Below are 16,137 nucleotides of genomic sequence, written 5' to 3' on the forward strand. Positions count from 1 at the left end.
TCATTTATTACGGTTTTTCATTTCTTTATTTTCTATTATGAAATCTCTAGTAAAATTTGAAAAAAAAAAAACAAAACATAGATTCTCGAGAAACATAGATGTTCGATCTAGTGAGTAGCATTATGCGTTCCTCTGCAAATTAAATAAAGTAAAAAACATGATCAGAAACAAAAATAATTTTTTAAAAATGAAAAAAACAAGATATTTAAAAAAATGAAAGAAAGAATAAAGGATAAATAATGAAAAGGAGCAAAACAAAGAAGAAAAAGTAAAATAAAAGAAAGTAAGAAAAAAAGGAAAAAAGAAATATAAGAAGAAAAGGGAGGTTGAACAATGTCCTTTTTGTTCCCATTAAGCATTCATATTGCCTAGTTTAATCTGGTGAAAAACTCCTGTACGCCATCTAGATCATCGTAGTTTAAATATTCGTTTTTTTTTTTTTAAATAATATATATAAAATCGTATATCGATGGTTTTCTTTTTCTTCTTTATAAATGGCACGTGTTTTTCAACTGACTGACCATCGATTGTTATCATACTCGCGAATGAAACTGAAATCTTCGTGTATGTAAGCCAATGTTTTTCTCTATATATGTTGGATATGTATACTATACATATTTTATACGTGTGCATGTATGTTCTTTTTTCGATTTGATTTTGACAAATTGGTACAAAGGAGAATTTAACTTCCATTAAAATGATCATCAATCTCCTTCTTTCCTTCTAATAAATACACATTGTTTCTTTTGTTCTTTTTTTTATTTTTCTTCCTATTTTTTTCTTTTTTAATTGTTATAGAATATGCATCAAATATGATGTTTGACAGAATCGCAAGACGGTTGTTTTTCTGATTTTTATTAAAAAAATACAGATCCAGTAGCAATTTGTTTAGGTTATGGCCATTTCTTAATATTGTGACCGGAAGTTCTAAGAACGGCAGCGGCGAATGTGTAATCCGTGGGTCAAATTCTCTCTTTCTGTTTCTTAGAATAACTAAGAATATTTTTACATCAAGAAAATGATTAATTCGTTTTTAGAAGATGTAAATACTTTATTTTTTTTTTTTTATATTGCAAAAATTAATCGAATAAAGTAAAAAAAACAAAAAATTAGATTCAATTTTGTTATTATTTATTATTTATCTTTTCAATTTTTTTTTTTATTATTTGATATTAAGTGTTATTTAGAAGAATTTAACACAAATTTGATGTAGAAAAGGAATCGAATTTTTTTGGAATGGAAAAAATACTCCATGCTTGGGATAGTAAAATTTTTATTAAATATTCATTTTTGTATTTAATTTTATTAAGAATAAAGTTCAGAATATAGGTTACCTATTACTTTTACTTTATATCATTCCGAAGTCAATTTTATTTATGACACATTATTTAAGCAAAAATCACAATGGAGGCTTCATTTCAAAATACAACAATGGTGGCTTTCTAAATTTCAAATAGGCTTTCAGGGCCTCGCCATTTATCATCATTTTTATTTATTGCACTTTAACGCCATCATGTAAAATGCAATATAAAATTTCTTATTCTTCTAAAGTTCTATAGTACTTCAAATACAATAGATCCCCCATTTTACAAGTTACACGCAAATCGAGAATATAACATTGATTTAACAAAGATATGCATTATATTGAATTATCTCGAAATGAACTCACTTAATTAATATTTCACTTATTTCAATTCATTCTTTATAATTCATCAAATCATTGAATCATACAGAGTAGATTTAAAACAAACATTTCTGAATACAATAGCTACTTATTCTATTTTCAATCTTTCAAAGATAAATACACATCTAAATCAAGTGTAAAATTGTAAATAATAATAAGATCTAAGCAAAATTCGACTCCTTTCCAATCCCACTCTTACAAACGTACGAATTTACCGAAAATTCAACAAAATTTTATACATATTATAAAGGACTTCTAATTGTCTTATAGAATATTAATCATGATTTTACAAATGGTTTCTTGTTTCTTTCGTTATAAAAAGGAAAATGGGACTGCTCTATAGAAATATTCGTTCAGGCTTGTTTATTTGTACTTATATGCATCTATTTCCCCTCGTCTAATCGGGTTATATCATTTAGAAACATAGTTTTCTTAACTATTTCTCGGGGACCTCCGAAAATTCATCATTCGCCTCTGCGCGCGCATGTTTAAGAGATACACGTTGTACGCATGCGCGTACGCGGTTTCTCCACATAGTGGATTAATCATCGAAAAATGAACACTTCTTTTTCAGGACAGGGCCGCACCTATGTCGAGCAGCGGGAAAACTCGTGAGGAAAACGAAGAATGGGGCACTGATCGATTCGCTGTACGGTCAACTAGGCTATATGCAAATCAAGCTAGCGCTATTTAAAACAATAGCGACAATTAATCCCTAGTCGTCGTCCAACTTTTGGAGCTCGAGGTATTCTTGAAACTCTTTCATTTTATTATTATCGCAATGGAAGTCTTTAAAAATTTCTTAATAAATTTTATTTTTGTGTGAATACTATTTTCTTCTAGAAATATTATAACTCAACAGAAAATACATGGCTTTTCTGAATTTTAGAATATACTGTATGTTTTAAAGTTTTAAATTCATTTAAATTAATTTTTATAATTGTAATTGTAAATTAATCATAATTTTTCAATATTTTCGTTTTCTATACGATGTATATGATGTAAAGAAAAATAAAATTTTCAAATTAATAATTAATCCTCGATATTAAATTCTCTTTTTATTAAAATTGACGCAAATATAAAATATAGATTCAATATTTAATGAAAAAATTTAATATTATAATTAATATTAATATTAGTCGATTGATATTTCTAAGTCATATGAATTTAAAAAAAATTAGATAATAGCTTTCCATTTGTCATTTTGATTTCGCATATTTTGTTATTGTCTTTGTTACGATTATTCAAAAACAAAAAAATATAGGTGAAAATTTAATTTTCGTGCTCCAAGAATTGAACGGCGATAACAATATTTTCTATTGTCAATTATTTAAGTACCTTTCAGAGCTAAGCCCTATAGATCGCGAATACAATGGCGTCCGTTTAACTCGAAATCGAGCGGAAAAATCGTCGTAGAGAAGCTTGACGACTTGTTTTGTATACGTACACAATTTGTTCTGCTCAACAATAGGTTCAGCGTGGTACAGTGGCGTTTTTATTTTTTTTTATTTTTTTTTATTTTTTTTATTTTTTTTATTAGGAACAGTTCGTGAAAAATTGATTTAAGAAAAAAAGAAAAAAAAAGAAAAGAAATGAAAAAATGGGAAAGAAAAGAAATAGAAGGAAAGAGAAGTAAGAAGAGATTCGCAAAATGGCGAACAGCGATTCTTTCGACGGGAGGCGACGAAAAGTGTATAATAAATCTACGTGTATTTGTATGTGTGTACGTGTACTTCGGTGTATGCGTGTATTACAGAATACAATGATATTACATAGATGACACGTGGCTCTCTTACACAATTACATAAGTAATTAACAATTGAACTTCGCATTTAAGTGTGGACTGAGTGTATATATACGTAATGTACGTGAAGAGTCTTTAGGCAATGCACCACCATTCGTACATATTTATACTATGTTCACCGAATCGAGTCTTTAAGTTGCAATTTTAGCAACTTATTTCCATGAAAATAGATTTTTAATTTTTTTAATTCCTATGTCAGAAACATTTATTATGTTATTCATATTTTCAATAATTCCATGAATAAACTAATATATGGGGAAATAGCTTTATATTTATATAAAATTTTTGAACCCAACCCCGATTCCTCTAGATCTTAGTCGTGCAATTTCTTTCTTTTATTTCTTTCTATTTCATCTCAGAACTCAATTCAAATATTCCTAGATGTCGATCACGTGGTTTTATTTAAGACCAATGACTCGAGTCAGTGACACAAGGTGAATATTCGCAATGATAATGATCGATTAACTAATTATCGAATCGAATAATGAATCGATGATGATGTATTAATTAATAGCGATAATTAACGCTTTTCTAAACGATATGTGTATTAGTCGAAATAATGTTCTACGACGTTCGCACGAACACAAGCGACATCGATACATCTTCATAATTATCATCATATAGTTATTATTCATTGTTTATATTATGCGTAGAAATTAATTCGTTATATTTATGTATAATATATATTTGAAAAAATCACAGTTACTTAAAAACATCTTAGTTTGTTTTTTTTTCCTTTCTTTTATCTTTCATCATACACTCGCGCTTTTATTCATTCATACATATTTTATTATTCATCTATTTCATTATTTATCTACCTATTCATCTTTTGATCGATTGATCATTACTTTTTATTTTTCTTTTTTTTTTTTTTTAATTTTCTCCCTCGCAAATACTTTTTAAATTTTCGTCAACAAACACGACGAATAATTTTAAGGGCTAATTTTCACGAATTTTATTCACATACACTTTTAAGTTTGTTTTCTTTTTTTTTTACTGTTTTTCAACAATGGATAAATTTCAATCTCCGTGTAAATTAACCCTTTTTTGTATAATGATAAGCCGACTAATTATGTTATATAAATCATTTTATATATATATATATATATCATAGTCGAACCTCGATAACTCAAATTTCAAAAGACAACATCAAATCTTCGAAATATACAAATTTTGTTTCGACTTTTTTTAATAAAAGACAATTTGTACAATTTTTATGTCATTACACAAAGATTAATATTTTTCCAATTGTAAGTTCTCTGAATATCAATCGTGTTTTGCTTATTTATAATAATTTCAATAAATGCTATAAAATTATACATATAGATGAATTATAGATGAATATTTTATAATTGAAAAGCACGTTATATGAAACATAATTTATAATTGTATAAAAAAATGGTTGAATGTATATCATAATATGATTCCTATGTGAAAGAAGACTAAAAGCTAAAAGAAAGAAAAATAAATATCATCTTTTGTTACCGACAGGTCATAATTAGAGATGAATAGAAATATCGATAATATAAATTTGACACTTATAAAAATTGAACTAATCTGTCATCTAAAATATTGGATCTAAACATATAGCAAATAATTCGAATTAAGTAATTATTTCAATTTATAGAGATCTTTACAATGCAATAGAAGGAAACGATAACCAGTCTTATAAAAGCTTGAGTTCCAAAGGTTCGACATGGAATTGAAGATTACATAGAAAAAACAGGATGATGATTTTTTAATTATTTAAATACGATATATAGTTTAAAAGAAAAAAATTTAAACTGAATCAAGAAAATTTTACAAAAAAAAACCAAAAATAGAAAATATTTTTTAAATATTTGATATTTGGATGGTAAAATAATTTAAATATTAAAATGAAATAAAAAGATAGTTAATATAAAATGTAAAATTAATAATGTATTTCATTTAAATCTGTGCAATATAATAATCAGAAAATATAATTTACCATGTTTTTTTCTATGATCTTCAATAAAATATTTACTATTTAAACAAAGATCTACGATCAATCGTACGTGTAATTTATCATAATAATAATTACTTGTTTATTTAATTATATATAATATACAATTATTCACTCACATAAAAAATAATTATGTAACTATATACATAATTATTTAATTACATAATATAATTGTAATTATATTATAAAGGATTAAAGACAACGAAAATGTCCAAAATCTTTTTATGGAACTCTCTGTATGGTACGCGACTTCCGGTGCGTTGTCTTCTTGAACGCCATTTATGATATATTAATAGCGTTTAGATCTTTTTATTCTTCACGCGTATATTATACAACTTGTTTTCTTTACACATCGACAATTATACTATAATTAATTAATGTTCGTAGTGGAAAATTATTATAATGTTTTTTCTTTTCTTATTCTTTTTTTTTTTTAATTGGATTGTAACGTATGGAATATTTATTTCGAAATATTATAAGAAAAATAAGGAAGATAGTAATTATCTGAAAATTATATATAAATAGCTATATAATATTCAAAATATTAATACTTCGCATTAAGAAACATTAATTATAGAAATGTGAAACGAAAAAATTTAACGTATTCAATTTATATTTAAATGATTGCAATTTTATAAAAGGAAGAAAAATATATTTCATATCATTTTTAAAGAAATTAAATTTTTGTTTAATTAATAAATTATCATTAAAAAATTTTTAGTTTTCTGATAAAAACAATATCTATGTAGAGAAAAATAATTCTGCAAAATTTATTTAAAATTTATATAAAATATAAAAATTTTTTATAAGCAAAACACAAAATTATGGTAATTATTTACAAATAATTTCTTTATTCAATCGATGACCGTTCGATTGAATAAAAAAAATTTGAAATATCTTACATAATGAAAAAAATCCCATATATTACAATTCAATAATTTTTTAAATCAACTAATTTATTTTTTTAGAAAGATATATTATACTAATATTCCACGACAAGACTCGAAAAAAATATAAAATAGAGAGACTTGTCTTGAAAAGACTAAATATACTATATATGAAAATAAAAAAAATTTCTCTAAGTAATAATTTAAAAAAGAAGAACACATAATTAACTGTTCCACTTGGAAAATTATTACAATAATAAAATTCTTAGATCATTAACTTTCACCTGTCACATCGACTGTCATCATTCAATTCGAATCTCAAATTGTATCTCACTTTTGAGGAAAATCGACAGTCAATCAATCAAGCAGCCATTAATCATCAATTCACAAACTATAAGATAATATCAGAAGCCTATTTATTAACAAAAAAATCCACTTTTACGTCCACATGTTGTTCATTGGAAATAAATCGTAAATCATTATAAACATCATCATAAACAATTTTTTTTTCTTTTTTAGTTTTATTATTTTTTTTTTTTCGAAAAAATATTTTTCCAGTATACGTAACGTCACTTTTATCAAAATTTAAGAAATCACAATTATTCCTTCTATCGAAGAATTTATTGAAAATGCAAAAATTTTATTTACACACATATCTCTCGATCATCGACGAAGAACATGAAAATTTTTGCAGTATTCTGTGAAATAATTATTTCAAAATTCTGTCTCATGGATTTTAAATATTCTTTAAATATAATTAGAATGTAGAAGCAAACCTGGGCAATCCGAAGAAAATTTTCAAATTATTTTTAAATTTTTTATATTTTGAAGTCATTTGAGAAATTATATATTTTTGAAATAAAAAAAATATTTTATAAAATATTTCATATAAAAATTAAATTAATACATTTGTAAGTAACTTTTAAATAAAAAAATATAAATTAATTTTTATTTATTATTTGGTTTTGATGAAAATAATTGGTTTCTTAATATAATTTTCAATGTCTATTATATTATTAATTTTCAATACTATTATTAATTCTCACTTTAACACTATTATAAACTTAATTATTACATTTATTATTTATTATGAATACTATTTCAAGAATAAATTTTTAATTAAGAAATAAATTCATTATTTCCCCAAATAATTATTTAAAACATTTATAATAAAAACAAATCTTATCTAATTTTAATCATAAGATTCAGCACAATTTTATGATTTAATTAGATTTATAGATTAATATAATTTTTATGCGATATAATTAGAATTAACATTTACAATATTTTTATAATAACATAACTAATATATATTTATAATAACAACTAATATTTTGTTAAAAAAAAATTTCTTTTCATTAAAGAAAAAAACTCATTAAAAAAAAAATAAACATTTTTAAATATTTTTGTTCTTCTTTTCAAAATGAATTCTTCAATTTAATATCTTCCTAATATTGTCTCAAATTCTTTTATTTAATCAAATAAAAAAACTTAACATTAATTTAAAAATACTTATTAAATAGTAATTAGTATTATTTGAAATAATAATTAGTTCTAAATTATTTGTATGAAATAAATTTCGCCCAAGTCTACAAAAAAAAAGTTAAGAAATTCATTATGAACAGTTTTCGAAGAACTTAATCCCAAAGCTAATCCTAAAATCGAACGACGTTCAAAAAAGGTAGAGAAATTCGAACGAAGATGAAACGAGAGATTTTCGCCGTCTGGCCAACAGCGAGATTTTGATGAAAATCTTCGTTGAAGCACAAAGCAAACATCAAGCTTACACGTGATTGCTGATATCGAAATAAATATTCGATATCGCAATATTGACGCTCTTTCGTAGCGTGATGATCCTCGTTTTCTTTATTTTATTCCCTGGAATTCTCCATTACACATACGTTCTCGATGGAAATATTTTAAAATGAAATCGATCGAACTTCATTTTTATTTTCGTTATCATTTTTTACGATTGAGGAGAATTTAACGAATCAAAAAATTAAAAATTTGAAATTTATCCACTCTTTAGGCAATCTTCATTGAGTGGAATTTAATATTTTCATTTGTTTCGTTTGTTCATGTTAAAATTTAATTTTATGTTTCAATTTATTTATAAATTAGATCGATCCAAAAAACATTTCTTTATATTTTTATTTTTATAGGATTATATTTTACAATTATAATTGAAAAGAAATTTAGAGAAAGGACTTATGCAATGAAATGAAAATTAAGTAAATTTTAATTTCAGCTTTTTAAATATGACAAAAATAAAGGGAATGATATAATAATAATTATGATAAAAGTAGCCGAATATTATTATACAATATACATATAAAAATTTAAATCACTAACTTAATATATATCAAGTAGAGGGAAAAGAATGAAATATAAATAATTTTCCAAAAATTTAGTTTTGAAGATAATCTTCGTTTGAAATTCAGACGATGATAAGAAAAAAAGGAATAATGAAAATTAAAGAAATTAGAGAAAGTCGAGTATGATGCTTAACCTCCAAGAAAAAATAAAGAATGAAAGAAATTCTATTTTGAGGCAGTAACGAGTCATTGACATAATGAAAAAGAAAAAGGTTAAGTACTAGTTACAATGGAAACAGTAACTTTTTTATGTAAACTGAATGTCATATATTCTACAAAGACGAATTATTACATCATGAGTACATCATGAGTTTGAAAAGAAAAAAAAATCTTTAAAAAATTAAAAAAAAAAGAAAAAAGAAGAAGAATAAAGATTAAGAGAAAAAGAAAAAAAAAGTGGAACACCGGGATTCGTCGATTGATTGAGAGACGTAACATTATTTGTTAAATAAAAACAAAACTTTTTTTTATCATTTCTTATCAACAGGATAATATTGGACACCGTGGATATTTAATGTAATAGAAGATTTGGATGATCGATCAATTATAAATTATTCGACATTTGGAATTCAACTTATTTGTTGACTCAACGAGGATAGTCGTCGGTGACTAAAAAATATTGAAACAACATGGTTAAATCGTTGGCAGTGTTGGCACGAAGCGTAAACGAAACTCGCTAGAAAAGCTGAGCGCGTGATTGTAAAATATGAAACATGAGACTACTGTTTTGCATGATAGTGTTTTATATCGATTGATTTTTAAACTTGGAAACTTATCTATAATGTTTGAACTATTTAAAAGATCAGTGAATCGAACAATTTGACTGATGATTAAAGTTATATGATATTTTAAAGACTCTTGTACACACATATGTATATTATGTCATTTAAATATTACGGCAATTATATTAATATTATTATATGATATTTTATTTCAATATATTTCTTATTGCGTTTATTAAATATTATAGTATTAAATACTATATTTTTATAAATAGCATTTTTTTTATAATATTTTCTATGTTGTTAAATAATATAATATTAAAGTATTGAATACTATAATTTTTAATATATAATGATATTATATATTAAATATTGATGTATTGAAATTATTATAATTTATTGTAATTAATATAAATTATTTAGTTATGTTTTAAATATTAATTCGATAATACTATATAAAAAATATCATTGTATTTTTTTATTTTTAATTTTTGATTATTTTTATCTTCTTTGTAATATTTTTATAAAATGTTCATATCAAATTTTACAATTTTAAAAATTGTAAAATTGAAAAATTTTTAGGGAATTTTTTAGGAAAATATTTAAATATTTAATAATATTTAATAAAGATGTGTTAATTTTTTTTTCTTAATTGATAATTGATATTTAAATTATTAAATTGAATTGTTTTGAACATTCTTAAGAATAAGTTATAATTTAAAAAAAAATATTGCTCCAAATAATAAAAAATATAATTGTTTAGATAATTATTCAGTATATTTAATTATTTTCTGTAACGAATTATTGAATTATCTCTATTATATTAAGATATTATATTTTATTAAGTTTAACGCTGAAAAATATTTTAATCGTTATAATCTTCGATGTTATATTTGCATTTCACTGTCACGCGCTCAACTTCACTTTATTAGATAACAAAGAATGCAAGATACGAAACACTGCATAGAATTCCGTATGTCGATTATTTTCTTAGTACATATAATATATTAATTTGAACACACTACACCATTTTCAGGTATAAGCATAAAAAAAATTTCTTACGAAGAATATAAAATTATATTTTTGCCAGATCTTTGACATGAAGGAAAAAATTAATTTATAAAGTATTTATTTTTTAATTAAATTTCTGATGTTTTTTCATAATACCTAAATTATATTAGAAATGTTTCTAACTTTTTTAATTTTTGCTTAAAAAAAATTGTAGTATGTTCCAATTGGGAATCAATCTATATATTATATATAGATTGTAAAGTTGTAAAATGTAAAGTTGTTCATTTTACAATTTAAGTCTTATCCTCGGTTAAAGTTCCACAAACATTCAGCGATCCTTCACGTTAAAAATATCGTGACTTCAAATTCATTTATCGAAAGTGTATTGTCCATGTACTCAAATCTCTGAATTATAAACAAGCAACGAATTGAGTCAAAACCGATTTTAGAAACATCTGTGGATTCTATCGAAGATTCACTGCCCGCACTGGATGTATACTACACTTATTCTCGACATAATAATCACAATGAAATCATTAATAGAAATATATACGCATGAATATATATTTATATATATATGCATATATATATATGTATATATATGTATGCATATATATATATGAAACTTAAGTAAACGAGCATCATTAAATCATCACGAGGACACCCATGTTTTTAATGTTCTTGTGTAATAATATTATGTGTGTTGTTTGATGTCTATTTATCAAATAGAAGTCATATGTTTTAATACGAAATTATTTCTCGAGAGCTGACGTGTCATCTCTAGAGATTATAATATCCTATCTAAATATATTTTACGCGCTAAATGTATCGCTTGAAAAAAGCTGAGGATAGAAAAAAAACGCGCCAGTGATGGCAGTAAACTTCATTTAGCATCGGTATCACTGTTGGTTCAATCATGTTTAACGTGGACGACGATAGCAGACGCGACTGAACTGAATTAGAACACCGATCAAGAGCTATTCCATTAATGCTAAGGTCAATTATGTACAAAAATTTGTTTTATATATTACACATGACGATTTTGATCCGTCGTTAGAACTATTCTCCGACAGATACCCGGCAGTTAAAGGAATGGTGTCGAGCGCTATGCACCTTCCCTTAGGAGAGAACGTTGACCTCGCGCGGTGAACTACACACGTTTAACACGTTGCTTGTCGAGTTAGGCGTGATCTGACTTCGGGCCTCGTTCTGCGCTTGTCGTATCGCCTCCTTATATGGACCTCTTTTCTTTTTATTGTATCGCGTCTGAAACAAAAGCCAAATGATATTAATTATTAAACTGTTGATTGATTATTCCATTAAAGCAACTAAAAATTAATCAGAAATAATAAAAATTATTTTTTTTAATTAAAAAATATATATAATATATTAAACAATTACCTTGAATGTTTCTAAAAATGGACTTAACTGGTCACACGACATAAGAGAACTAGTTGAAGAACCGTACCAGGCGACGTGAGCTTGCGGCCCAGATGATGTACCATCTTCTTTACAAGAAACTGTAATACTAAGAACCTAAAAAAAAATAAAACAAAAATATTCAAAATTACAACATTTATTTAAATTGAATGATTATATTAACAAGTAATACAAAATAAAAGAACCAATATGATATAAAAAATACAAATATTCAATATCTACAATATCCAGTATATAATTTCATATTATTGTTGAAATATACTTCAATGCATACTTTTCCAGGCCACCAAGGAAATCCATGAATCTTTCCCCACACTACATCACCAACATCCATTCTTCTACCATTAGCAGTAAGACAATGTTCCACAGGAGTCGCGGCAAGACGCATCATCAAAGGATGAGACTGTGGCGGAAAGTCTGGAGCAATCTCGCCGGCATCGACTTCAGGTTCCTGTTCACTCAGTTCATCACTGCTGGCATCAGGACTCTTACAACCCGACGAAGAATTACTCACAGGGTAATCACATCTAGCATAAGCGTTTGTATTCAATCTCTTCAGAGATATTGATAATTTTTGCTTCAGGCACTGCTCCTTTATGGCTGTGTACGATTCGCTACCAGGAAGAACATTCCAATTTTGTTGATTCTCAGTGCTTCCAGGTTCCAAGCATGTTTGCTGTTGATGCTGCAATTGTTGGCTTTTGTGTTTGCGATCTTCCTTGTGTTTTTTTTTATGTTTCACTTTATGTTTGCGTCGGTGGTATGACAGAGTATCATATGTAGGATTATATCTATAACAAAAGATACATTATAATTAATATCATAATAAGCCATAATGAAAAATGCATAAAACTATTAATATATTCGAAAATAAAATTTTTAATTTAATTAAGTTATTAAAAATTTGATCGATTACTTTTATTTGCATATATTACTTTACTTCTTTCCTTTGTTTTTTAAAAATAATAATTTTTTTTTAAGTGCAATATGCAGAAACACGATTTACAAAATATATAGAAATTAGAATTAAAATAAATTTATACAGTAATGAAAACATATCAAATTATTTTTTATTTTAACAATAAATTTTTATTTCAAATATAAAAATCATAATTCATAAAATAAAAAAATATATCTAAAATAAAATACTTATTTTGTAATATAATGATTATAAAAAATAATCATAATACTTGATATACTATACATTATATTTATTATTGCATTTATATATAAATTTATTAAGTCCAAATATATTATATTTCATATTATTTAATAGTATTTAATAGTATTTTCACATTAAAATTTTGATATTATCATAAAAAAAATAAAAAAAACATATATATATATATATATTTTTCATTGGAAAATAAAAATATATGCAAATATCTTTTATAATTCTTATATATATTAAATAACAATTATGTCTGTACATAACTATTATCTAATATATATACAGTAATAATTACTTTTTATTACATCCATAAAAGTATGAATCTATGACTATGCAATCCATTTATTATGCAATAATTATGCTAATATTTAACGTAAGATAAAAGCAATAATTATTAATTAAATATGTATATATTTAATAAGCATTATAGTATTTAGTACACATCAATAAATTTAGTACACATTATCAATAATTTTAGCCTATAAATCTTCTAAATGAAATATTTATCAACAAAATTCATATTTTACCTTGGTGATCCATTGCAAGGAGATCTCGCAGGCGAAACACCACCGAGCATTTTCCTCCTGGCCTCTTTCTTAGCTTTCTTCAATGCACGTTTCGCAGCTTTAGCACTTGCATCCTTTACACCTTGCTTCTGAGGATCTACTTGCTCTTGTCCATCTTCCTCCCCATCTTCGCGATAATCATAATCATTATCGAAATTTCTCGGCAATTCTAGTGGATCTCTCTCCGTTTCCGTCTGCACGTCCTCAGCATCATCAGTTTCCTGCTCATATTCCGGATCCTGGATTTTGGAAGGTATCTTCAAAACGGTTCCCTCGCCTTGAGCACCGAAAGAGATCTTAATCACCGGAGTGGTTCTCGCTGTTCTCGTTGGATCTTCAAACACGGTCTCGTCCCATAGATCTTCCATAGACCCTACAGATCGTTTCTTTCGAGGTATACGACCCGTTCTCGGCCTCATCGTCGAATCAGCTGCCGCGAATGTTTTTTTCTCCTCTTCTTCCGGTATTTTAGCGCTTTCCACGGACGAACTACTAAGTCTCCTGGGTGTGGCACAATACGCCATTGATGGATTGCTGTCACAATCTGTCGATTCCATCCGTTCCTCCGTTGGTTCCGTGGCGTTAGCCGATGAATCGCCCTCATCAACTCTGTTGTTCCAATAGGATGGACTGATTTTAACCTTTTCTATGGAAAAGAAAAAGAGGGTGATATGAGATTTCAAGAATTTTATTATTATTTTAATTATTTAAATAAATTCATGTAAATTTTGAAAAATTATTATCTTGTAAAATTCATATATTTATTTTAAAAGATTTATATATGATCAATAATATCGATAATATCGTATATTATCATAATATCGATAAATATTTGATTAATAAATATTCATTAATAATGGATTAAAAATATTGTAATAAAATTGTACGGAAAAAATTATTGTCCATATTTTTAACAGTATTATTGATCATGTGCACACCGAAGAAACTCAATAAATTATATAATATTTTTTGTGAGAAATCGGATTAAAATTTTATAAATCATATATCTATTCATATATAGATATTGTATGACAGGGTTTCTCAATTTCAATCGATATTGAATCGCATTAAATTTTTAATGGATCACGTTAATAACAAACCATTAAATATTGCCTTCTATTATTTTCCTCATAATTTATAAAAATATATTTAAAAATACAATTCAATCTTTACTAATTTTTATAACTTTAAAATTTATTTTATTTATAATCGTTAGTTTTATACGTTTTCGTAATTTATAATTAATATTAGAAAAAAATGTAAAATATTCACATACAGAAATTATTTGTCAAAATACACATAATTTTTTTTATACAATGATTTTAATTTATATTTTAATTTAAAATATTTGAGTCGAAATACTATTACAAATAAATACAGAGTAATAAAAAAATTAAGAAACATTGTTTCATAATATATCTGTAATATTTACTTCTTACGTACTTCTTATTTTATTATTTATAACAATAATCTGTAATAATATTATATATTCATAACTCTCTAAATTGAAATTTCTTGATTTTCCACAACTATTTTTACTTTTTCTTGACGTAATAGTAGTTTTAAAATCATTCATTCATCACATCTTTTTATAACTATTACAACATACATGATAGGAACACTGTATAAATATAAAACGTCGTAATATTATGTCAAGGATAACTAATCACAAATTATGAAAAAATAATTTCACACTATTAATTTGTAATATATTAGGATATCTGTTGATTTATTTTATTTATTTTTAATATAGCAGCAAGCGCAGAAAAAATTAAATTGGATTCACATGGAAAATTAAATCAATACCCAAGAGATTAATTAAAAATAATAAGCAGTATTTCGTGAAAAATCTTATTATCTACAAATGGACCTTACATAATTCGACCATCGAAGCCTAAGATAATTTTTAAAAGCACTTTTCTCGAACGCAATCTTCTACAAGATTAAGATCACATATTATAAAAAACCTTGTACAAAATGGATCAATATAATAAAACCATTATGTAACATAAAAAAGTAAATGAAAAAAGTAATACTATTTCATCAATTTGATATCGTTCTAAAACAATATTTTTTTTTCAGTGATCTAATCTCGTTTTATAATCAATTAACTTGAAACCTCTTTTTTATAGTTATATAAAAAATAAAATTGTTGATAGAATAAAATATATATAATATTTTACATCTAAAACTATTTTTAGAAGTAATAATATTTTATATTTAAACAATCTATTAATTATTTATATTATTATTAAAAATTATTTTTCGTCAAATAACTTGCGGTTTCTCGCTCTTTTTTATGTATAAAAATGCACTTTTGATAGGACTTTGAATTTTATTTTATTTTTAGAAGTGAATAAATAGAAATTACATAATAAATACAAAATAAGGATATTAAAAACCCATCGAACATAAAATGTTTAATATATATGATGAATCTTCAATATTTTTTTAATGTCTACTGCCATAAATCATTTATTATATTTTTAGATA

The 16,137-nt window shown here is 24.9% G+C and overlaps 1 protein-coding gene across 1 annotated transcript in view; it reads right to left on the reverse strand.

Moving 5' to 3' along the window:
- Positions 1-1,256: 1,256 nt before the first annotated feature.
- The window catches only part of LOC108000773 (uncharacterized), a 69,824-nt gene continuing 54,943 nt past the window's right edge, over positions 1,257-16,137 (reverse strand). The window contains exons 4-7 of the mRNA XM_017061377.3: positions 13,606-14,290; positions 12,182-12,698; positions 11,869-12,003; positions 1,257-11,733 (exon numbers count right to left, since the gene is read on the reverse strand). Of these exons, the coding sequence (XP_016916866.2) occupies positions 11,587-11,733; positions 11,869-12,003; positions 12,182-12,698; positions 13,606-14,290 (1,484 nt within the window). The 3' untranslated portion in view covers positions 1,257-11,586. The remainder of the gene's footprint in view (positions 11,734-11,868; positions 12,004-12,181; positions 12,699-13,605; positions 14,291-16,137) is intronic.

Source organism: Apis cerana, linkage group LG15 (genome assembly GCF_029169275.1).
Source record: "Apis cerana isolate GH-2021 linkage group LG15, AcerK_1.0, whole genome shotgun sequence".
Classification (NCBI taxonomy): Eukaryota; Metazoa; Arthropoda; class Insecta; order Hymenoptera; family Apidae; genus Apis; species Apis cerana.